This window comes from Neophocaena asiaeorientalis, unplaced genomic scaffold (assembly GCF_003031525.2).
Source record: "Neophocaena asiaeorientalis asiaeorientalis breed wild unplaced genomic scaffold, Neophocaena_asiaeorientalis_V1.1 scaffold280, whole genome shotgun sequence".
Taxonomy (NCBI): domain Eukaryota; kingdom Metazoa; phylum Chordata; class Mammalia; order Artiodactyla; family Phocoenidae; genus Neophocaena; species Neophocaena asiaeorientalis.
In genome coordinates this window covers 7,360,667-7,384,693 of record NW_020185321.1, presented here as the reverse complement: position 1 = coordinate 7,384,693, position 24,027 = coordinate 7,360,667, and the positions used below count along the sequence as shown (strand labels likewise).

Genomic DNA, 24,027 nt, shown 5'->3' with positions numbered 1-24,027 from the left:
GCTCCTGGGGACAGCCCCCCAGCCCGCATTTTCTCAGCATCCAGAGAGGATCCCCTACTTTCCCACCCATCCGCGCCATTGGTCCCTGAGGATATGAGGAAGGGGTCCGGGACGGAGCCTGGTCTCAAGGTTCTAAAGAGGCGAGGGTCTACGTTTTGGGTTCTAAATGGGAGGGGCTGGGTGCCTGGCTAGGTTCGAAAAGGGGTGGGGCAAGAAGGGAGCATTTGCAAGGAGGCGGGGTCGGAGGACCTGGGGGAAGGAGAGGGGGAAGGAGAGGGTGAGGACGCCGAAGGCGCGGACAAGCGCGTGCGTCAAGAAAGGGGCGGGTCCACGGAGGAAGGACCTTCTGGGCGGGCCCGAGCAAGGAGAGGGTCTAGGGAAGAGAGGTTTCCAAGTCCTAAGGGGGCGGAGCTTATAAGTAAATTGTCTTTAGGGGCTGGACGACGGAGAGCTCCAAAAGGGAGGAGCTACGTAGCAGTGTTTGTAATGGGCGGGGCTTCGGGAGAGAGACTAACGGAGAGGGGCGGGGCATTATAAAGGGGAGGGGCTTAAAACGTTCTATAGGGGTGGGGCCTAGGACTACAAGGCTTGGGGGCGGGGAAGAAGACTCCCGAGTATTTCAAAGGGAAAACCGGGTTCGTAAGGGGCCGTGCCCAAGCTGGCTCACGGAGGGCGGGGCCTCGAGCCCGGGGGCGTGGCCTAGATCTCGGGGTCCGCCCTCGCAGTCTCGCCCACTTGCCTTCACCCGCAACCCCGTTCTTTTCGGTTATTTTCTGCTACGGCCGTTCCCCGCCCTGCCCTGGGCCCAGGGGGCCGCGGTCTGAACTTTGGTCAGCTGGAGGAGTCGGTGAGTGGGATCCTCTGAGCGAAGGAGTAGCCAGGACGGAGCTTGGGTAAAGGGGTGGGGCCTGAGAGTGAGGCCTGCAGCTAGACCAGGAGCGGGAAAAGAAATTTAGGACTAAAGCCTGGGAAGAGGGCAGGACCAAATGATCAACACAGAGAGAGAGATCTGAGGGTTAGAGGTGGTGACTGAGCGGTTAGCCTGACAAGAATACCGGGAATTTGTTAAGCGGAGGCGGGGCCAGACCTGGGGCGGGGGGGTGTTGTGAAGGCCAGATTCTCTGACAATCGGGGCGGGACCACAGGGCGGGGGCGGGGCCTGGGCCTCTGGAGCCTAGTTACGAGTCCAGGGAGAAAAGCTTGAACTCTTTGTAGGCCTTATAGGCTACAGAGCACAACCATCATGAGTGATATGGCCTGAGTGACTGACAGGAAAGCGGGCAAGACCTGTGTCTTGGAGCTTAGAGACCTCAGACGTGGTCAAAGTGTAGGGATGTGATATGAGGGACCAGCCAGGGAGACAGGGACCCAACCTTAGTACACTAGGAGGATGGAGGACTAAGTATCTGAACAGCAACTGTATGGGGCCACGGGGAAGAAGATGTGAACATCAAGAGTCACGGAACAGGAATGCGGGGAGAGACTAGTTGCCTGAGTGGATCTTGGAGGACAAGGGCGGGGTTGGCGCTGACGGATAGGACAAAGTACAGCCAGCCTCGTGGGGTTCCCACAGCCCTGGCAGATTGACTGGCGGAAGTTTTTCTGACCACAGTCCCTGACCTCCGTCAGAAATGGGGAACGTGCAGTCGGAGTCGTCCGCGGGTGGGGGCTCCCGAAAAGAGCAGGCCTTGGACCCGTCCTCCGACTCCCGCCGGACATCACTGTTGGAGCCCAAGGGGACCCCCTCCTCCCCGGCCATGCGCCTGGCTCGCGGGCTGGGCGTCTGGTTCCCTGGCAGCTCCGCGTCCCCGGGCCTCCTGGTACCCCCAGAGCCCCAGGCCTCACCCTCACCCCTGCCCCTGACCTTAGAACTGCCCTCGCCAGTGACGCCCCCTTCAGAGGAGGCGACTGCGGCCGCGGTCTCCACACCACCCCCGCCCCCCGTGGGGACCCTGCTGCCCGCGCCGTCTAAGTGGCGAAAACCCACAGGCACTTCGGTGCCCCGGATCCGCGGTCTGCTGGAGGCGAGCCATCGCAGCCAGGGCGGCCCTCCCAACCTCCGCCCGCTGCCGCCGCCGCCCCGGCAACTAACCGGAGAGGACCCCGACCCTGTCCCGAGGGCCCCATCCCCGACTCCGCCGCCCTTGGAGCCGCCACTACCGACACCTTCCGACCCGCAGCCCCCAGAACGCAGAAGCACTCCTGCTTTGGCCACGTCCGCCGCAACCCCTACAGAAAGCCAGGCCAGGCACGGTAGCGAGGGCCAGATGACCGGCAGAGGGGCACCTCCCCAAGCAGGCGAGGGCGAAATGGCCCGGCCTGTGGCCTCCGAGCCCGGCCTGAGCCTGTTGTGTAAAGTCACCTTCAAGTCGGGGCCCCAGCTGTCCCCTGCGGCAGCGTCGAGTTCCTTAGCGGCCAAAGCCTCTCTCGGGGGCGGCGGCGGAGGAGGACTCTTCTCCGCCGCCTCGGGCGCCATCTCCTACGCTGAGGTCCTGAAGCAGGGACCCCTGGCTCCTGGGGCCTCTCGCCCCTCGGGCGAGGTCCCTCGGGGAACTCATGAAGCAGAGGGCGGTGATGGAGACGGCGAGGGGTGTTCTGGACCACCCTCGGCGCCTGCGTCCCACTCCCGGACCCTTACTCCTCCATCCTACACCACCTTTGTAGGCTCAAAGCCCAAATTTGACTGGGTGAGCCCCCCTGATGGCCCTGAACGCCAATTTCGCTTCAGTGGAGCTGGCGGAGGCGTCGGGGCGCCCCGACGGCGCGCAGTCGCGCTCTCAGGGCCCAGGGGCTCCCCGCCGCCTCCGGCAGGGCGGATGCTCTCCCGCTCTGCCCCTCGCCTTGGCCGCTGACCGGGCCCCAGGCCCGGCCTCACTCCCGGCTCCAGCTCCCACCGTGGCTGAGCCATCGCCACCTGCGCCCGCGCCCGTCAAGGTCCGCACGCGCCGGAACAGGGGTCCCCGCGCAGCCCGGGCCGCTCCGCGTGAGGATGGCGCGCCTGGAGATGGTCCTCGCGAATGTACTGCAACTACTGTGACTGACAGCGGTGGTGGAGGGGGTGGTGGCAGCGGGGCTCCTCCAGCGGGGACGGTTAACTCGGGCGCCACGCGCCACTGGCCACCCTTCCAGGTGCTTAAGTCTTGTCCCTTCAAGTGTTACTGCCGCCACCAGCCACGTCAGCGCCGCCTGCCACGCAACGTGTCTGCCTGGTGAGGGGAGGTCGGGGAGTAGGGAGTGGAGTTATACCCTTCCAAGTCCTGAACCCGACTTTCCTGGAGTGCCCCATTCAACCTTTGGCGTCCTGACCCCAGCTGACCCTAGACCCTCCCCTTGGCTGCATCTCAAACCCAGCTGAGCTCCAACCCTTCAGAACCAAGAGGAGCCTTGATATCATGCTGATCCCTGACAGAGAACACCTTGACCCCGCTCCTTAGTATCCAGACCTCCAACATGACCCTTGGCCCTCTTATTACTCTCTGGAGCCATCAGGGAGGGAAAACTGGTCCCAGCTGGCCTGACCCTATTCACTGCATTGACCCTGTCCCTGGTGACATCAAGGACCACATCCCAGGCTCTTCAGGGATGGGATGGGAGATGATGGTCTTCTGGAACCAAACGGGTATAAATGCAGGCCTCCAAAGGAAGCCCCAGGCCTAGCCCCCCAGACTCCTTACCGCTCCAGCCTTTAGCACCTTCTCCCGACGGACCCAAGACTTTGACCGCCAGAGGGCACTGATATCCCAGTCCTTGTGCTGCAGAGGTTACTCCTGATTCCATAGATTCAGGGGAGACACTGCATCCTGCGGTTACCTCTCCTTCACCCCTAAATCTCAGGATCTGGTCATCAGGGTCTGTCTGACCCTGGCTCCTGAGGAACCTGAATAACTGGGAGACCCTCTTCCCTGGTACCTCTGGGGCTCAGCTGGGACCTGAAGGGGGAGTTGGGAGAACTACTATCACCAACCCTCAGCCCCCTTTCCTACTAAGTTTAAGTGGATACAGCCCAGCCCTAAACTACCTTTGAGATATTCAGACATGGTCCCTTATACAGATGGAGAAAGTGGAGCCTAGAAGGGGTAAGGGCCTGGCCACATAGCCAGGTCCTGAAGATTCTACCTTCTCCCTAGGCTAAGCACACCCACCAACCACCTGAGTGAGCCACCCTGGGTCACCACCATCAAGCTGGCCGGCTCCCTGGTAGCTGGGCTGGAGCACTACGACTTGCAGGCTACCCATTCCAACTGAGTGCAGTCTGCTCAATGCCCTCTGCCTTCCCCTCCTTGACAATAAAATAACCATCCAGATGCCTAGATGCCTGTCAGTCACTGGCTAAGGGTTGAAGGGGTGGGGCGGGGCAGAGGTCTCCATGAAAGCACCACAACCTGGCAACAGGAGGCTGGACTCAGACTAGCAATAAGGGAGGTTCCATTCATCCAGCATGCGGACTGATGCACCCAGGGGTGAGATGTTCACATTCCCCTTAATACCATCAGCCCCATTTCCAAGCCGATCTGGTGCCAAGCTCAGGGGTTCAGTGCAAATCATTCTGGAAAGCAGGAATGATCATTCCCTCTCTGCAGCTGGGGAAACCGACTCTAGAAGACTTTCTTGAAAATCCCATAAACCACAAATGGCTCAGCCAGATTTGGACTCTGCCTTAAACACCTTCTTGAGGACTTCAAGGCAGGAAACAGGCTGGGAGGTGCAGGAGGTCATAAGTCACAGCACTGACTCAGAAGAGTGGGAACCAAGGCAAGCCCATGCCAAGGCCCATGCCTTTTGTTCCACAGAGGTCCATTCAGCATGTCATTTTAAAAAACTGGTTTAATTCATTGCAAACATTTTTCAAAATCAGGACACTTCGCCCCCTTCACTGAAACACTCTGGTACGTTGGTCTGGCCTTTCTGTGTGTCCACAGCTGGCTGCAACAGTCCCTCTACCCGGGGCCTGTGCTCTCCCCGCTGTGCCACTGGGCCCCCACAGTGGACATCTGTGTTTAAGACCTTGAGCAATGGCCACTGGACAGAGGCTGGCCCAGGGTTACCTCAGACCTCCTAGGGCCCCCAAACCTCCAAGTTCTTCAGAGATAAGAACTTATGTCCCTACCATTCCACTCGGGGAGACAAGGGCCTAAGAGAGAAAATGTCAATCCACCTTTATTGGGGGAAACCCTGCACTGCAACTGCCTTAAACAATGCAAGCTCTGCTCCACCCCAGTGCCTGGTGGGCTCAGACGATCATCTCCAGCTGCCGGGCATACTCGATGACCTGCTTGGCCAGCTCCGTGGAGGGGATGGTGGTATCTTCCGGCTTCTGCTGCTGGCTGGCAAAGCTGTAGTAGTTGTTGAGGCCCAGGACCCACCCTCGCTGCAAGAAGGGAGAGATGAGAGATGGGTGGGGTGATCACACAGGCACCCTCCCCTTACCCATGTGGGCCCTGGCTTGCTTTCCTCACCAACCCTACTCTACCTTGCACAACCCTAGGCAAGTAACTTCACCTCTCTGTGCCTCAGTTTCTCCATGTTTGGGGAAACTGTCTCCCAACAGTGTTTGGACCAGAGTAAATGATCACTAAGTATCAGCTGTCACAATCACTCAAGTTCAATTTCACCTCTTTCAGTCTGATCTTGACCCTCCTCAGTCACCAGGGCTATTGCACCCCATGCATCAGCATCTCCAGGGGCACTGCTCCCACACAAATACCCCAGACCAAATGAAGCAAAGTCTTGTGGGGAAAAGCTGCAACCTCCAAGGAATTCTGATAAGCCCAGCAACCAACATATGCTAAGCCTCCACCTGCACCTGGAGCCAGGTGCTGGGCTAAGCTCATCCCACATATTAAACTCTAGCCCCTTTCTACACGTAGGGAAATTGAAGTTCGGAGAAGTTCGGCAACTTGCCTGAGGTCACACAGCTGGATTTAAACCTGGGCAGTCTTGCTCCAGTGTCCCTCCAGGCCACCCCACCCTGCTGTTAGTGAGTGCACCCCTTGGCTCGCTGGCCCCATGGTCCCCTGCCCTCCACCCCAGCCACCTTCTTGGCGTAGTCTGTCATCTTTTTGGGTGTGTTGAAGAAGAGGATCCGGGTGGCCTCAGTGAAGAGGATTTTTTCATAGGCCTTCTCGATGCACCCAGCAATCTCATCCCTGGGGGAAGACGAGATTCTCATTACTGAGCACAGACAACTCTCTAGGCCCTGTCCTCTCAGGCCAGACCCTTCAGTTCAGTACTGATGGCTGGAATGTGTTACCTGCCCTGTTCAACCAATCAAGGCTCAGGGGACAGTAGCTTGACTAGAGTTGCAAAGCTAGGGCCACAGTAGGGTCCACACTCAGACCTCTAGGACTCCTGGGCCCACACTCTGAGGTGAAGCCATATGACTCGTGGAGCACTTCCATGAGAGGCAGCAGGGTCTCTGTCTGCTGAGTGCTGTCTGGGTGCCAAGTCCATGCTCAGGGTCTGATGTCCACAGGCACACACATACACAGCCCATAGTGAGATGAGGGCTCTTACCCCCATCTCATGACCAGTTCCAGTTCACAGAAAAGGAGAACTGATGTGCCCAGCTTCCCCAGATCACAAGTGGCCAGAATGAGATTTAAACACAGAGCTGTCTGACTCGAGTCCAGGCTCTTTCTAAACTCCACACAACCCTGGCCCCCCACACACCTGATAGTGTCAAGCAAGATATCGATGAAGAAGGTATAGCTCTCAGCAGGGATGTTGCCTTTGGCCAGGAACACCTTGTTGTAGCTGCCCTCCATCAGGTACTGTAGAGGACAGGGGTGAGGAAGAAGAGAGGGTGAGGAAGAGGCAGCACAGGGGCCTACCCGCTGAGGCCTCACCATACTCCCAGTGCCTCCATAACCCACACTCTACTAGGACACTCTCTGCAATACAGTCACCTATTCCCCATGCAGACTGGGTCCTACTCTTCCCGGAAGCCCTCTCTCTCTCTCTCTCTCTCTCTCCAAGCCTGCCCTTGGTTAGTATCTAATTATCTATTTTCCAGGAGGGAGACAGAGCTGGAGCCACCCCAAGCTCATTCCTCTACATCTTCGCCCAAGCTGTGCTGCCCCTGCCATAAATGCCCTCTCTCCCATCCTCTCCCCACAGCGAAATCCTCCCATGAAACCTCAGCTCTAAGAACTACTTCTTAACCTTAGGTACTACAGCTCTTCCTTGATTCTGCTCACCTTGTTCCAGAAACTGTCCTCTTTGCTGCCCCTCAAACACACCAGGCATGTTTCTGCCTTGGGACCCTTGGACTGGCTGCTCCCTCTACCTGGACCATTTTCCCCCCAGATGACCACGTGGTTGGGTTCTTCACCCCTTTAACGTATTTCTCAAGTTTCATCTTTTCAGCAAGGCATTCCCTGACCACTCTGCCCCTGCCCCTCCACTCTCCTTCCTGCTTTATTTTTCTCCACAGCATTTCACATCTGACAGACCATATACAGGTTATTTAATCTTTTTGTTTATTGTCCACTTCCTCACCTGAATGTCATCCTCACAAAATCGAGATTCTAACTGTTTTGTTCACTGTTGAGTCTGAAAACCAACCACAGTGCCTGGTACAGGGCTGGGGCTCAATATCTGTTGGACAAAGGAGTCCATAGGCTGAAAGATGGGTGAACCCTCTCATTTGGGAGGAAACTCTCCCGAATGTCTGTCCCTGTACCACTCCCTTTAGCCAGGCCCTCCCCTCCCCCTTCCTCAGCCTCACTTGCTCGAGGGACACCGGATGCTTGATGTATACATTGGTCTGGATGTCCTTGGCAGGCAGCCGCTCCAACTCTGTGTGGAACTCAGCCACCCGGTTCTGGGACAGCAGGAAGAGAAGGTTGAGGCCCAAGAGCTGGTGCATGTAGGCTGACTCTGGGAGCTGCTCCCTGTGGACCAGGGTGGGACACCAAGGTAAGGAGGGCTTAGGTACCGACCAAGCCCCCCACTCCAGGCTTCAGGGACCCTGACTGCCCAGTGCTCTCTCCTTGGAGGGGTATCGGGTCCTGGGTTTTCAGAGGAAACTAAGGCCCAAAGAGACATGAAGAAGTCACAATCATATGGGCCCTAGAAAGTGATCTCACACCAGTAAAGTGACTTAGCCTCAGTTTCCCCAACTGTAAAATGGGTATCACCACAGTACCCATCTGATAGAGGTGGGTTAAATAAATAAGGGGTTATTAAATGATTTAATACAGGTAGTGATTAGAACAGTATCTGGCCCAAATAAATACTATATAAGTGTTAATTATGATTATGATATTAAGAATCATCACCCTCAGTTTTGGGGAGAAACTGAGGATTAGGGAAGTAAAGTCATTTGCCCAAGACGATATAATCAGGAAGCGGCAAAATTAGTTTCAAACTCAGGTTCGTCTGGCTTCTGATGTCAAATTCTTAATCATTAGTCCATGCAAGCCCCATTCAGTTATGAAGCCATTCAGTTTCATATTCAACACACAGCCAGTGAGTCCCTGCTCTGGGCCCGGCTCCATGCTAGGCAGTGATGGGACACAGCAGTGACTAAGACCCTTCTGCTTATAGAAGACTCACAGTCCAGTGGGAGAGACAGGGCTGGGATGGGGAGACACAGACAGACGGGCCAGGGCTGATACAGCATTGGAGGACACAGGAAAGAGCTTGGTCTGAAACCTGAAGGCTATGGGGAGCCAGGACGGTTCTAAGCTCATGATAAACATGGTCAAATTTTAGTGTCACAAAGAACCTACTGGCTACCATGGGGGGATGAATCTGAGGGGACAAGGCTGGGGCCAAGGCAGGTAGAAGGGGATAGTGGCAACATTGGGGAGTGGAAATTTAGAGTGGGAACGTGAAGGGGGAGACAGACTGGAGTGCAACAGAGACTGGATGGTATAATCCCAGACTCAGGACCTCCAGGCCAACCCCTAACCCTGAGGCTTCTGGCGGCACAGCTATGCAAAGGGGTAATTCCAAAGTGAAGGAAGATGTCTCAAGTGGCTAGAGCAACAAGGATAAAAAGCTGCCAAGTAACAACCCCGCGCGCGCGCACACGCACACACACACACACACACACACACACACACACACACACACCAAATTAGGGGCAGGGCCCATCCTCACTTGTAATCGAAGTAATAGCATTTGAGCTGGGCCATGTACCGCTCGAAGGAAGGGATGTCCTTGCGTAGGATACTCCACTGGGCACCTATCTCCAGTATGTCACCTGTGGGTAACAGGGGAAGCTCTCAGGAGGTGACTGTGGTCCGACTCTGACCACCACTGCCGCCAGTCCTGCCATGACCACAGCCCATAACCCCCACCCCCACCCCACCAACCCCAGTGACACTCACGGGCCAGAATGAGCTGCTGTTTGGTCAGTTTGGTCCCTGTGGTTGGCAGGAAGTTGAGCTCCAACAGAACCAGCTGACGAGGAGGGCAGGGGAAGGAAGGAAAGAAGATGGGACTTCAAGTACAGATTACTTACCTTTTTCTAGGTCTTGGTTTTCCCTCCTAGAAAATGGAGCTAATCATCATCCCTGACTCATAAGGTTGTTATGAGTATTAAAGGAGTCAGTCCTCATAAAGCCCTCAGATCAGGGCCTGGGAACATGATGAGGGCTCAGTTAAGATGACCTCATATTACAAGTATTAACAGATCCACTCGAGAAACAGTAAAGCCACTCCATGCCTGACCCAATGGAATCAAGGGGTGGGGAGACACTAGCACCTTCAATTCTTCGGCAATCTTTTCCCATACTTTGGTGGGTTGGGCCCAGCTACCCCCCTCCATCTACACCAGGGAGGAAAGGGGGCTAACCTCTTCCCTTATCAGATACACCCCCCTCAGCAACTTGGTCCAGCCCACTGTATTTGTACTCTCTCCCAAACACACCTGGCCTGAAGCAACCCGAGCCCCATTCTGGTCCTCTACTGTGAGAATATATTTCCTAAGTTCAGTCTTGCCCTCACAACTTGGCTGGGCCCCTCTCCCCACAGACGCATCCCTAAGCCCCAGATTTCTCAGACCCTAACTTGACCTGATCCTAACCACGAACCCCATCATCTCAGCCTCCTTCTTCCATCACCCTGTCCAGTCCTCATTCCCCACTTGGTGTCGTCCAGAACCCTCCATCAGAAAAACTCTGACAGCCCCATCCTGCCACTCCAGCCAGCTAGGTCTCCAAGCACCAAAATTTTAACTTCTCACTCGTCTGTGCCAGAAACACTCTTTCCGTCTCCCCCCACCGTGGGGCCGCGTTTGGTCCATTCCAGGCCCCTCTCACGTCTTCATTCCTCCAAGCCCGCACTTTGGCTGTTCCGAATCCTTCACCCTATTGGATCACCCAGCCCGTCCTAGTCGTGTCGGCGCTGCGGCCTCCCCCCGCGCCCGGAACTCGGCTGGGTCTGAACCCCTCGAAGCACCCCCGGCCGATCCCTACCTTGAGACGGCCGAGCTCTTCCCCGCACTTGCTAAGATTGGGGCTTTTACGGTTCCATTCGCCCTTGAGTTGCTCGTACATGCCGGCCGCGGCCTGCAGGACTGCGCCCGAGGCCGCCGCAGGCCCCGAGCTCGAGGATCCCGCCACCCCGTTCACCGCCGCGGCCGCCATCTTCCGTGATGCGGCAAATCGCCCGCCCGATTTACGGCAGCGACGCCTACTGCACCTCGCCCGGCAGAAGTGGGGCCGAGAGGTGGAGCCCAAAGCCGGGGGCGGGGCTGCGACTGTTCGCCTCCGCCTGCCAGGGTTAGCGTTCAGTCGCTCTCGGGGAGGTGCCCTCGGAGCCCGGCTCTTGAGGAACATGTTAGTCAGAGCTCCGCCTCTGCTGTCACTCAAGATGGCGACCGGAAGTCGCCACCTGCCCTAACTGAAAATGGCAGCGGTGGCAACGCCTCCCCGCCTAGCTTCAGCCTGGGCTTTCGAGATGCTACGTTTCTGTATTGGAGATTACACCTGCGTGGCAGCTTTTCTAAACCAAGAGGTGGCGGTGGTGGAGCCATTTGGATAGCTGTGTTATTCTCCCATGTTACAGACAGGCTTTGAGAGGCTGGGTAAACCTTCAAGAGACTAACGGCTGAGATTTGACCTTAGGTCTTTCTCTCTAGTCTCTCAGTGCATCCTTCCACACTTTCTCCGAGCTTGTACGAATACGCACAAACTTTACAATAATCATCCAGTCTTAATGACTTTAAATGCCACCATATATGCGGAGGATTCCCAATTTTTTTTATCCCTACCCCCGATTCTTCCATTTATATCACACCCGCCTATTTAACATCTCCACTTTTTCTCAATTCTCTTGTCTCCATCATTTAGAATGTCAGCTCCATGAGAGAAGGGATATTTATCGGTTTTCTTTACTGCTGTATTCCCAGCACGAGGTAGACAGTCAATGAATATTTGTTGAATGAGTGGGTGTGTAAACAAGTTGTGTCTTCCCCAGCCCCACCCCGCAAGCTGCACCGGTGGCTTGCGGGGATCTTAATTCCCCCACCAGGAATTGAACCCTGGGGCCATAGCAGTGAAAGCCCAGAGTCCTAACCACTGCACCGCCAGGGAATTCCGAAGTTGTGTCTTCAAAAAAAGTTTTTAAAGAAAAACTGCATCGTACTATACATATTTTCTAAAAAGCACAGTGCTTTTTAGCAATACACTAAAGACATCTCTGGAGATCAGTGGGCATATTTCTGACACTTTAACAAAAACGGCTGCATAATATCCCACAGCATGAATATACAATTCATGTAATGGTGCCCATATTGATGTTTGTGTTATTTTTGTTTACTTGTTTGCCGCTTCTAACAATGCTGCAGTAAAGATCCTTAAGGGGAGGGGAGGGGGAATTGGAGGAAGGTGGTCAAAAGGTACAAATTTCCAGTTATAGGATAAATAATTGGGATGTAATGTACAACTTGATGACTACAGCTAACCCTGCTGTATGATATATAGGGAAGTTGATAAGAGAGTACATCTTATGAGTTCTCATCACAAGGAGAAATTTTTTGCCTTTTTTCTTTCTTTTTATTGTATCTATATGAGAGATGGATTTAAACTGGACCTGTTGTGGTAATCGCTTCACATTACCTGCAAATCAAACCATCATTTTTAAACTTACAGTGATGTATGTTAATTATTTCTCAGTAAAACTGGGGGTGGGGGGACGGTGTAAAAAAATCCTTAAATGCATTTCTTTGAATACAGTTTTTTATTTCTAAGGGACAGATCATAGGAATTAAGATTACTGAGTTGAGATAAGCATATTCGTTTCATTTTAATAGACACATAAGATTGCTTTCCAAAGTTGTAGCAGTTCACAGTTCCACCAGCAATGAAAGTGCTGACAGCATCACTGCTATTGGGCTATATAGCTTCTGCTTTTTCCTTTTACCAGTCTGATAGGGGACGAGCACTAATTTTTTGTTGCTTTAGTTTGGATTTCTGTACTAATGAGGTTGAGCATCCTTTCCTGTGTTTATTGAACATTTAGATTTCCTCGTCTCTGAAATTTTCTGTGGGGTTATTGCCTTTTTCTATAAATTTTTAGGTACTTGTGCATATTGGAGATAAAACGTTTTATCATATATGTTGCAACTATTTTCTTTGGTCTAGTGTTTATTTTCTGAATATATATACACATATACATTTATAATTTATTCATCTTTTGCCATGCAAAATTTTAATTTTTTTTTTAGAAGATGTTGGGGGTAGGAGTTTATTAATTAATTAATTTATTTTTGCTGTGTTGGGTCTTCGTTTCTGTGCGAGGGCTTTCTCTAGTTGTGGCAAGTGGGGGCCACTCTTCATCGCGGTGCGCGGGCCTCTCACTAGCGCGGCCTCTCTTGATGTGGAGCACAGGCTCCAGATACGCAGGCTCAGCAGTTGTGGCTCACGGGCGTAGTTGCTCCGCGGCATGTGGGATCTTCCCAAACCAGGGCTCGAACCGGTGTCCCCTGCATTAGCAGGCAGATTCTCAACCACTGCGCCACCAGGGAAGCCCCCAGAATTTTAATTATTACATAGTCAAATTTATGTAACTTTCTCTTTCCCTTTTGCTTAGGAAATTCTCCCCATGCCAAAGTAAAACAAATAGTCTCCAAAACTTTTTGGTAAAGTATTTGTATTTTTCCACATGTGATTTTTATTATTAATCTTGAATTAATTTTTGCATATGGTGTGAAGTAGTGATCTAAATTCGATTTTATCCTCACAGTCAATTTTATCAGAAACATTTATTAAACTATCACTTTCTCACCAAAGTGAAAAACATTTGTATCATATTAAATCTCTTCAATAATCACACGTATTTTAAGTCACCTACTGTATTCTACTGGTCTATATTTATTATTGGTAAATACCATACTGTTTTTTTAATATTTATTTTTAAAAAATTTTTATTTTTGGCTGCATTGGGTCTTAGTTGCCACATGCGGACTCCAGAGCATGTCGGCTCTGTAGTTGTGGCACGCAGTCTCTCTAGTTGTGGTTTGCGTGCTCAGTAGTTGCTGCGTGTGGGCTTAGTTGCCCCACAGCATGCGGGATCTTAGTTACCCGATCAGGGATCGAACCTGCATCCCCTGCATTGGAAGGCAGATTTTTAACCACTGGACCACCAGGGAAGTCCCCACACTGTTTTTAAATATTTATTCTTGGTAAATACCGTACTGTTTTTTATATACATATATATATTTTTTATGTTGAGGTGAAATGGAAATAAAATTAATCATCCTAAAGTGAACAATTCAGTGGCATTTATTACACCCATACTGTTGTGCAAATACCACCTCTATCTACCTCCAAAACATCTTCATCATCACAGAAGGAAACCCATTTCCCTTAAGCTGTTGCCTTACATTCCTTCCTTTCTCCCTGCCCCTAGTAAGCACCAATCTGCATTCTGTCTCTCTGCATTTACCTATTCTGGGTATTTCATATAAATGGTATCATAAAATATGTGACCTTAGACGTCTGGCTCCTTTCACTTAGCATATTGGTTTTGAGGTTCATAGATGTTACAGAGTATTTCAGTACTTCTTGCCTTTTTATGGCTGAATACTATTGTATTATTGTATGGATATACATTTGTTTATTCATCCACTGATGGACAGTTGGGCTGTTTTCACCTTTTGGTTTTGTGAATACTGCTGATATGAACATGCACGTACATGTACTTGTTGTAGAATACGTTTTCAATTCTTCTGGGTAATATACCCTGGAGTGGAACTGCTGAATGATACAGTAACTCTTTTTTTTTTTTTTTTGCGGTACGTGGGCCTTTCACTGTTGTGGCCTCTCCCGCTGCGGAGCATAGGTTCCGGACGCGCAGGCTCAGCGGCCATGGATCACGGGCTCCGCCGCTCCGTGCCATGTGGGATCTTCCCGGACCGGGGCACGAACGTGTGTCCCCTGCATTGGCAGGCGGACTCTCAACCACTGCGCCACCAGGGAAGCCCCTACAGTAATTCTATGTTTAACCTTTTGAGGAATGACCAAACTGTTTTCCATGACATCTGAACAATTTTACATTCCCACCAGCAATATACAAAGGTTCCAATTCTCTACATCCTTGCCAACACTTGTATTTGCTGTTGTTTTTTAATTATTATAGCTATCCTAATGTATGTGAAGTGATATCTCACTGTGGTTTTGACTTGCATTTCCCTGATAACTAATGATGTTGAACAATCTTTTCATGTGCTTACTGGTTATTTTACATATCTATTTTGGAGAAATGTCTGTTCAAGTCCTTTGCCATTTTAAGTTGAGTTGCCTGTGGTTTTTTGTTGTTGAGTTATAGGAGTTCTTCATTTTCTATATACTAGTCTTTATCAGATATATGATTTACAAATATTTTCTCCCACTCTATGGGTTGGCTTTTCATTCTCTTGATGGTATCCTTTGATTCACAAAAGTTTTTAATTTTGATGAGGTTCAATTTATCTGTTTTTTCTTTTTTTGCCTGTACTTTTGGTATCATAGTTAAGAAATCACTGACAAATCAAAGGTCAAGATTTCCCCCTATGTTTTGTAGTTTTAACTGTTTTTGTTTTTGTTTTGGGCCACCCTGCGTGGCTTGTGGGATCTTAGTTCCCTGACACGGATCGAACCTGGGCCCATGGCAGTGAAAGTGCTGAGTCTTAACCACTGGACCACCAGGGAATTCCCAGTATAGTTTTCACCCTTAAATTTAGGAATCTGATCTGGTTTTGGTTAATTTTTGTACACGGTATAAGGTAAGGGTCCAACTTTTTCTTTTATATGTGGACATCCAGTTTTCCCAGTACCATTTGTTGTTAAGAGTGTCTCTTCTCCTTGGATGGCCTTGGCACCTGGTCAAAAATCAGTTGCCTATATATGTGAGGGTTTATTCTGAGCTCTCTATTCTATTACATTGGTCTGTATGTCTGTCTTTATGCCAGTAAGACACTGTTTTGATTACTGCAGCTTTGCTGTTTTGAGATTAGAAAGTATGAGTACACCGACTTTGTTCTTCTGTTTCAAGACAGTGTTGGCTATTTGGAGTTCCATATGAGTTTTAGGATATGTATGCAAAATTGCCATTGGGATTTTGATAGAGATTGCACTGAATCTGTATTTCACTTTGGGTCATGTTATGGGCTAAATGGTGTTCCCCTAAAATGTATATGTTGAAGCCCGAAGTCCCAGTACCTCAGAACAGGACTGTATTTGGAGATAGGGCCTTTTAAAAGGTGATTACTTTCTCTTTCTTTCTTTCTGCCACTCCCCACGCATGGCATGTGGGATCTTAGTTCCCCAACCAGGGATCAAACCTGCGCCCCCTGCAGTGGAAGCGCGGAGTCAACCTCTGGACCTCCAGGGAAGTCCCCAAATGTGGTTACTTTAAAATGAGGCTCAGTGGGCCCTAATCCAATCTGAAAGGAGTCTTTATAAGAGGAGCACTTTGGACACACAAAGAGACACCAGTGATGTGACCACACAGAGGAAAGACAGTGGGGACACCGCAAGAGGGCAGCCATCAGCAAGCCAAGAAGAGAGGCCTCAGAAACCAAACCCGCTGACACTGTGATCTTAAGTTTCTGGCCAGAATTGTGAGAAAATAAATTTCTGTTGTTTAAGCTATCCAGTCTGTGATATTTCCATATGGCAGCCCTAGCAAACTAATTCAGATAGTATTGTCGACGATATTAATTCATGAATATGGGATATTCTTCCATTTATTTAAGTCTTCTTTAATTTCTTTCAGCAATGTTTTGTAGCTTTCACTATACAAGTCTTTTTCCTCCTTGCGTAAATTTATTTTTTAAATCGTCCCCTGCATCGGCAGGCGGACTCTCAACCACTGTGCCACCAGGGAAGCCCACCCGCGGGATCTTTAGTTGCAGCATGCGGGATCTAACTCCCTGACCAGGGATCAAACCCGGGCCCCCTGCACTGGGAGCATAGAGTCTTAACTGCTAGACCACCAGGGAGGTCCCTATAAATTTATTCTTAAAGCTTTTATTCTTTTTGTTGTTGATGTTGTAAATAGGATTTTTAAAAAAAATTTCCTTTTCAGAGTATTCATTGCTGGTGTATAGAAATGCGACCAATTTTTGTGTGTTGATTTTGTGTACTGCAACTTTGCTGAACGCATTTATTAGCTCTAGTTTTTCATACGTGTGGACTCTACCTATAAAATTTTAATGAAAATGGCTTTGGCATTTAACTGCCATATGCCATAGCCATCTGTCTTTGTTTTTCTTGTTTGTTTATTTATTTATTTTTGGCTGCGCTGGGTCTTCGTTGCTGTGCGTGGGCTTTCTCTAGTTACGGTGAGCGGGGGCTACTCTTTGTTGCAGTGCACGTGCTTCTCATTGTGGTGGCTTTGCTGTGGAGCACAGGCTCTAGGCGTGTGGGCTCAGTAGTTGTGGCTCGCAGGCTCTACAGTGTAGTCTCAGTAGTTGTGGCGCACAAGCTTAGCTGCTCCGCGGCATGTGGGATCTTCCCGGACCAGGGCTCGAACCGGTGTCCCCTGCATCGGCAGGCGGATTCCCAACCGCTGCGCCACTAGGGAAGTCCCATGTGTCTTTGGTAATCAGGTAATTTGATAATCTTGCTCAAACGGTTTCCTTCTATTTCTATTTGACTTAGAATTAATATAAGGAATGGATGTTGAATTTTATAAAAAGCTTTTTCTGGTACCTATTCATGTAATCATACATGTTTCCACACCTGACACCGAATCTGCCAGCATGTTTGTCTTGGACTTCCCAGCCTCCAGAACTCTGAGAAATTTCTGTTGTTTGTGAGCCACCCAGTCTGTGGTCTTCCGTTACAGCAGCCTGAATGGACTTAGGTCAAAACAGGATGTTGGGCTTCCCTGGTGGCGCAGTGGTTGAGAGTCCGCCTGCCGATGCAGGGGACACGGGTTCGTGTCCCGGTCCGGGAAGATCCCACATGCCGCGGAGCGGCTGGGCCCGTGAGCCATGGCCACTGAGCCTGCGCGTCCGGAACCTGTGCTCCGCAACAGGAGAGGCCACAACAGTGAGAGGCCTGCGTACCACACAAAAAAAACCCCAAAAAACAAACAAAAAACCCAGGATGTTATCTCATCACATTCTCCTTAATCACATCAATACAATGAAGTGCGTTGATGTCTCTGTACCACTGACTGTTGTGTGTATTGCTTGACCATCGCTGACCTTCCTCCTGACCCCCAGACCTGAGGTTCCCACAGCCTCCTGGACAGGCTCCTCTAGAAGACTGTCAGACCTCCCACACCAACCATGACCCCAAATGGCCTAAGCGTCTCCCCCAAACCTGTTCCTTCTCCCCAGTCCTCATCTCAGGGACAGCCTCTTTGTCCCCCAGTCCCCAGGGCAGAATCCTGGACCTTTTCCTAAATGCCCCCCTTGCTCCCACTCCTTCCATGGCCTGTCAGCTTCACAGCCTGTTCACTTGGCCTCCTAAGCATCCCTCCTGCCTGTCCCTTCTTCTCCTTCCCACACCAGGCTTTGGTCCAGCACCATCCCCTCCTGCCCAGGTCCCTGGCCTACTGCCTCGAGTCCTGAGCCATCCTCCACAGGGCAGCCAGAGCACCTTTCTACATCTGAACATGTCCTTCAGCTTCTCAGCTTGAATGCTCTTCTGATAATTCCTAAGCTCTATAATGTGACCTCAGTGGCCTTGCCTGCTCTGGAGCTATGCTGCCTCATCACGGACAAACTGGTCCAACTGTCTGCCCTGGTGTTCCCTCAGAGGGTGTGTCCCCTGGGCCTCTGCTTCTACACTGAGGCCTCTGCTTCAGAGGACCTGCATAGTCCCTTCACCCAAGACCTCTGGGGAGGGGCTGGAGTTGAGCCTATTGGGTGGACAGGGAGTGGAGTACAAAGGCACATTTGCTTTTGGCCTTTCGGTCTGTCCTTTTCCCCTTCTTGACACACATGTTCCTTACAAGAGCTGCCTTTCCCCACACATAAGCAAGAGATTAGGGAGGGATTGACAACCCTCAGCTCCAGGGATGGGCTCTGAAGGGCTTAACCCAATCAAGGTCCCATCTGTCTGGCAGAGTGAGTGGTAAAGTAGTGAGCTTATGACCCAACCCCACCCAGTCAGAGTGACTGACAGGACTTTTGCCTGGGAATGTTGGACTTCAGCTCCTTTTTTCTCTGGACAGTAAGACATGTGGATGTGCAGCCTCAGACGGTGAAGTGGGCTGGTCTGAGGTCAGAGACCACCCTCAGAGAAGGGCGGAGCAGGGAAAGGTAGACAAATGGAGCCAGAATCCTATGGACATTGAGGACTTCTGGATCAAACTGTACCTGAAGCCTATATTAACAAAGTTCATAAATTACCATTTCCATATGGACCACTGAGTGAAATTTTTGCTACTTGCAACCAAAACAAAAATTCTAACCTCTCCAGAGCCCCCTGCTTGAGACAGACACTAGATACGTGTTGCCATTCAAAATATTTAACAACTAGTGTTAAACCTGGGCACTGAACAATCAGAACAGACTGCAGGTCATAGCAACGGGCCTGGGTCATGGAGGATCCTGCTGGACTGTCGGGAGGTCAGGGGCACTCTGGGGAGGGGCTGAGTAGGCAGGCACACAGAGAAGCCAGTATTTACCAGTTTGGCACAGAAGGATTTTGATATTTTATAACTTATGTGGCTGAGTGGTACAAACTAATTGAGCATGAGTCCTTACAAGGTCCCACAGCTGGTGTTGAAATGCGAAGTGAAAATTCAAGCAAAACAGGGAGAAAGGCCTGGGATGAGCGAGCGACAGGTTGCATGTTCAAAGTGGCCCAGGAAACGAGGGATGAGGGTGGGTGGCAGTTGGGGCAGGTAAGAGGCTCAGGATATTGGCTTCTTCCTCAAGGTTTCCTTAGTGTCAGTCTTGTTCTCCCCTGCCACCATGGAGACAACTCTGGAGATGCCCCCAGAGCTCTCCCCAGATTTGGTCCCAGAGGTGTTGCTGAAGGCCCTGGTGTCGGAGGCGACACTGTAGATGTAAGATTCCCAGGCGACGATGTTGTTGATCTTCCAGCAGAGGACGTTGCAGACCTTCACCACATAGGGCGACAGGAGGCAGGAGATGACGTAGAGGATCACCAGACCAACAATCAGGCTGGCTGACACCTGCAGGCACCACACAACAGGCATGGGTGGGCAGCCTGGGGGCCCCCATCCACGCAGCAGGGCAGCTCCAGGGCAGCCACTCACCATGAGGATGAGGAAGGCCCGCCTGGCACTGAGTGGGAGCCCGTGGATGTGCAGCTGGAAGGTGAGCTGGTAGTCGCAGTATGTGCTCTTGTCCACACCTCTGTTGGGGGATGGGGTTCAGGATCGGGGGAGGAGGTGGTCACCCCACAGGAAGCCCCCGAGCCCACCTGGGCCATGTGTCTGGCTCACCTATTGCTCACCAACACCTTGAAGAAGAACTCGGAGGCAAAGATGCTGTGTGGAATGGTGTCATGGCATGGGGAGTTCTCCATACAGAGCCACCTGGGGGCCCAAGTTCAGGCACTTGTAGTACAAATCATGCCTAGCACGTGCCAATCCCTGACCTTCCCCTCTACCCCACAGACTCTGGGTGAGCACTAACTAGGTGCAATCTCCTACCTTTCTCCCTGATTCACTCCTTCGCCCACTTTAGCCAATAAGGCTGACTGAACCCCTACCGGGTGACAGGCTGTTCGTTTACTCATTCATGTCCTCATGTCTTTACATCTCCAGCTGTCAATTCCTCTGTTACTATGCATTCATCTAGATTATGGATTGTATACCTATTATGTGCCACCTCCTCATTTATTCTTTGCTACCTTTATTCCTTCATCCCACAAGTGAATCTGGAGCAGCTACTAGGTACAAAGTCACACCTTCGTTCATATATTCAATAAACGCAGGTTGAATACTGAATAGGTGCAAGTTGGCTCCTTTGTTCATTCATTCACTTCCTTCATTTGGTCATGGCATCATTTTCTTCCTTTCATTATTATAGGGCCAGTTATTGAGGCCCTACATGCTTTTTTTTTTTTTTTTTTGGCGGTGCCTCACAGCTTGCAGGATCTTAGTTCCCCGACCAGGGATTGAACCCAGGCCCCCGCAGCAGTGGAAGCACTGAGTCCTAACCACTGGACCACCAGAGAATTCCCCCTATACTAACTTATTCCTTCATTGTTTTAATTCATTCAGTAATACCTCCATTCAAATGTCAATATATGTCTACCATGGATGAAGTAACTTGTTCATTATCTCATTCAACAAATATTATTTGTCTATTCTGGACCTGGACTATAAGGGAGACAGACCCCACAGGAGACAGTGACAGCTCAGAGGGGTAAGGGCTGGGAAGGAGGAAGCACAGGCAGAGTGGTCAGGTGAGAATGGGGAACGTACAAGAGGACATGAGAGCAAAACTGTCCCATCTAGAACAGTCAGAAAAGTCCTCCTGGTTGAAGTAGCATCTGAACTAAGGCCTGAAGAAAGATTAAGAGGGACCAGTCCTGCAGACAGAGGGTCCAGCTTGTGTAGAGATCGGTCTCATTTGAGGACCGCAAAGGCAGTCAGTGTAGCTTGAGGACCAGGAGGTCTCCCAGAGGCAGAAGGGATGGACAGGCCCAACAGACTGTGGGGGAGAAGGGGGCGTGCAGTCGGCCCGGCACTCACTCAATGCCTAAACTGTTGTGGGACAAAATGTTGAAGGCTGAGTCCTCGGTGGTCGTTGTGTTTCTTGTGGTCCAGATGAGGCTGCCAGTCCTGTGCAGGAAGGGGTAACCTCAGTGGGGCCGGGGCCTCAGCGGGCAGAGGCCCCAAAGGGAGAGGCGGCAGTGGGGGGGATTGGGAGAGCGGAGCCTCCTGCCGTGGGCGGGGCCGAGTATGTGGGATGCTAGGAGCCTGGGCTGTGGGTGGGGCCTGAGACACCAAGATGGGCGGGGTTTGCAGCCCAGGGTTGGTCTGTGGCTGGGAAGATGGAGGGGCCTGCAGGGGAAGAAAGGCCGATTATGGGCCCGGTCCCACAGGGATTACTTGTCCAGGGGACTGTTGAAGCGGTAGATATCCTCCTCGCTGTATTCCTTGATGGTGTCCAGGGTGGGCCCGCCGCCCACCACCTTCAGCACGTAGCTGCCGGGAGCAGAGGTGCGCATGGACTGTCCGGATCTGTCAGCCGCTGGCTTGGCCACGACTTTACCTGCCCTGAAAACTGCCAGAATCTCCCGTCACCAAATCTTGGATCAAGAAGAATGGGTAGAAGACTGTGGGGTCGGAGGAGTTGAGGCGGGGAGGAGAAATTAGCTCGGAAGTGGAGGATGGAGAGGGGAAGAAGGAGAGACGAGTGGTCCAAGGGGAAGAGCAGAGGGTGCTGGGGCAGTGAGCGGGCGGGGAGGAAAGGCCTGGGAGGGCAAAGTAGTGGGGGCAGAGGACACTGAACATTGAGAGGAGGGGGCTGGACACGCACTGTCGCGGAAGAGGAAACAGGGCATCTCGGGGTCGACGTGCACGCAGTCAAAGTAGTGTTTGTTCTGCAGGCGGTTGTACTCCAGCGTGTAGGTGATGTCAAAGGCAAGGCGCTTGCCTGGGGGGCAGCCGATAAGTACTGGCACCATCAGGTTGCCCTGAATGGGAGGAGAAAAGCCTGGCTCTAGGGGTGGGGCAGGGAAGATGCCCCTCCTCCCACACACACCACCCCTACCTGCCAGGCTCACCCTCACCAGAGGGCAAGGAGATTATTATTATGATCGTTAAAACAATAATAACTGCAAACACTTAAGTAGCTCTTGCTATGCACAAGGCACTGAGGAATGGCCTCAGTGCCTTACATCTTCAAATTTATTTAATCCTCAAAACAACCTTGTATGATACAGACCATTAATATCTCCATTTTAGAGATGGCAAAAGGGAAGCACAGAGAGGTCAAGTCACTTATTAATTATCCAAAGCCACACAGCTGGTAAGTGGTAGAGCTGGGATTCAAACTGAGACAGGTTGCTTCCAACTGCCTCCAGAATAAGACATACAAAACCACTAACACCTGCACCTATGAAGCAAGGACTTGCAAGGTTGAGGGAATTCCCTGGCAGTTCAGTGGCTGGGACTCCGGGTTTTCACTGCCATGACTCCAGGTTCACTCCCTGGTCGAGGAACTAAGATCCCGCAAGCCTTGCAGCATGGCAAAAAAAATTAATTTTTAAAAAATAAAATAAAATAAAGGGCTGAGGTTGAGACTGAATTCTCAGACAGTAGAGCTGGGGGAAGCATGGGGTATATGAGGGAAGTAGAGCCCAGGATGGGGATTAGGGATCTGGGAACTCCCGTGACATTGTCATTGGGAATGAAAGGCTTCTGGCCCATTCTGGGGGTAGGGCCCAAGGATTTCACCCAATTGTCAGAAGGATATGGACATCTGGAGACGGTGGGCTGGGCTTGATGTCTACCGCGGAGAGGCGTCGTGGCCACAGATTAAGCAGTTCCCATGCTCGCCTGAGCCAAAGACTTTACACCTATCAGCCACTGAATCACTGGGAGGTCTAATGGGTGTCTCAGATTCAATCTATCCACAGGCTACCTCTGTTTATGGCACCTCATCCCTGCAAGTTCAGGCTAAAAAGCCTTGGCCTCATCCTGGAAACCTCTCTTTCTCTCACCCCCACATGCAGTCCATCCAGAAATACCGTTGTCTCTAAACTTCAAAATAGAGCTATTCCCTTCCCCAAACCCCCAACTCCTCTGCTCCACCCTGGCTGGCCCATTTCCTCCCTGCTCCCGCCCCTCCCCCCAGGCTGTCTCCCACATGAAGCCAGAGGGACTCTGTGAACACCTGAGTTGCTCCTCTGCTCAGATGACACCCATGTGACCTGCCCATCACCGCTTTGACCTCATCTCTCTCCATGGTCCTCCTTGCTAGCCCTGATCCAGCCATGCCTGCTCCCCACTGTTCCTTTAGTCTAACACATGAAACATACTCCTGCCTCCAGGCCTCTGCCATCTGTCCCCTCGCTGACATGCTTTCCGGCACAACTGCATGCTCACTTCCTCCCCTCCTTCAAGTGTTTGCTCAAATGTTTCCTCCTCGGCCAGGTCTTCCTTGAACCATCCTATGGAAAATGCTAACCTACCCCAGGCCCCTTGCTCACTACTGTTTTCTCCTAGCACTCATTGCCCTTAACATACAATATCTTTTATTTCTCTTGCTTATTATCTGACTCTCTGTTCTGGGTTGAATTGTGTGTCCCAAAAAGATATTAGGACCAGGGAAGTCCTAATTCCCTGGTACCTGCCCATGTGACCTAATTTGGAAGAGGGTCTTTACAGATGTAATCAAGTTAAGATGAGGTCACACTGGATTAGGGTGGACCCTAGTCCAATGACCAGTGTCCTTATAAGAAGAGGGAAATTTGGACACAGACACATAGGGAGGAGGCCTCGTGAAGATGGAGACAGAGATTGGAGTGATGCATCTACAAGCCAATGAATGTCAGGGGCTGTCAACGACCACCAGAAGCTAGGAGAGAGCACAGAACAGATTCTCCCTCAGAACCTGCAGAGGCCCGCGTGACGCAAAAAAAAAAAAAAAAAAAA

The 24,027-nt window shown here is 51.3% G+C and overlaps 3 protein-coding genes across 13 annotated transcripts in view; 1 reads left to right on the top strand and 2 right to left on the bottom strand.

The window, feature by feature from the left end:
* Positions 1 to 1,534: 1,534 nt before the first annotated feature.
* On the top strand, positions 1,535 to 4,269 carry GGN (gametogenetin). Its single transcript, XM_024733800.1, is given in 3 exon segments — positions 1,535 to 2,819; positions 2,821 to 3,209; positions 4,128 to 4,269. Coding segments are annotated over 3 exon segments (1,695 nt in total). The 5' UTR covers positions 1,535 to 1,631; the 3' UTR covers positions 4,246 to 4,269.
* Positions 4,270 to 4,806: 537 nt separating this feature from the next.
* On the bottom strand, positions 4,807 to 10,834 carry PSMD8 (proteasome 26S subunit, non-ATPase 8). Its single transcript, XM_024733782.1, has 7 exons — positions 10,425 to 10,834; positions 9,336 to 9,408; positions 9,106 to 9,208; positions 7,727 to 7,892; positions 6,670 to 6,770; positions 6,035 to 6,146; positions 4,807 to 5,368 (listed from the first exon to the last, which is right to left on the bottom strand). The coding sequence occupies exons 1-7, from the start codon at positions 10,785 to 10,787 to the stop codon at positions 5,231 to 5,233; spliced, it is 1,056 nt and encodes a 351-aa protein (XP_024589550.1). The 5' UTR covers positions 10,788 to 10,834; the 3' UTR covers positions 4,807 to 5,230.
* Positions 10,835 to 19,088: 8,254 nt separating this feature from the next.
* Positions 19,089 to 24,027, bottom strand: part of CATSPERG (catsper channel auxiliary subunit gamma) — a 27,673-nt gene continuing 22,734 nt past the window's right edge. For 8 of the 11 annotated variants that reach the window (XM_024733752.1, XM_024733751.1, XM_024733755.1 and 5 more), the window contains 7 exons: positions 21,908 to 22,064; positions 21,641 to 21,704; positions 21,478 to 21,573; positions 21,118 to 21,207; positions 19,861 to 19,953; positions 19,672 to 19,771; positions 19,089 to 19,587 (listed from right to left, as the gene is read on the bottom strand). In XM_024733752.1, the coding sequence (XP_024589520.1) occupies positions 19,303 to 19,587; positions 19,672 to 19,771; positions 19,861 to 19,953; positions 21,118 to 21,207; positions 21,478 to 21,573; positions 21,641 to 21,704; positions 21,908 to 22,064 (885 nt within the window). In that variant the 3' untranslated portion in view covers positions 19,089 to 19,302. Of the gene's footprint in view, positions 19,588 to 19,671; positions 19,772 to 19,860; positions 19,954 to 21,117; positions 21,208 to 21,477; positions 21,574 to 21,640; positions 21,705 to 21,907; positions 22,065 to 23,232; positions 23,951 to 24,027 lie in introns of those variants that run through there. The other 3 variants (XR_003001649.1, XM_024733760.1, XM_024733759.1) reach the window with 3 other exon arrangements.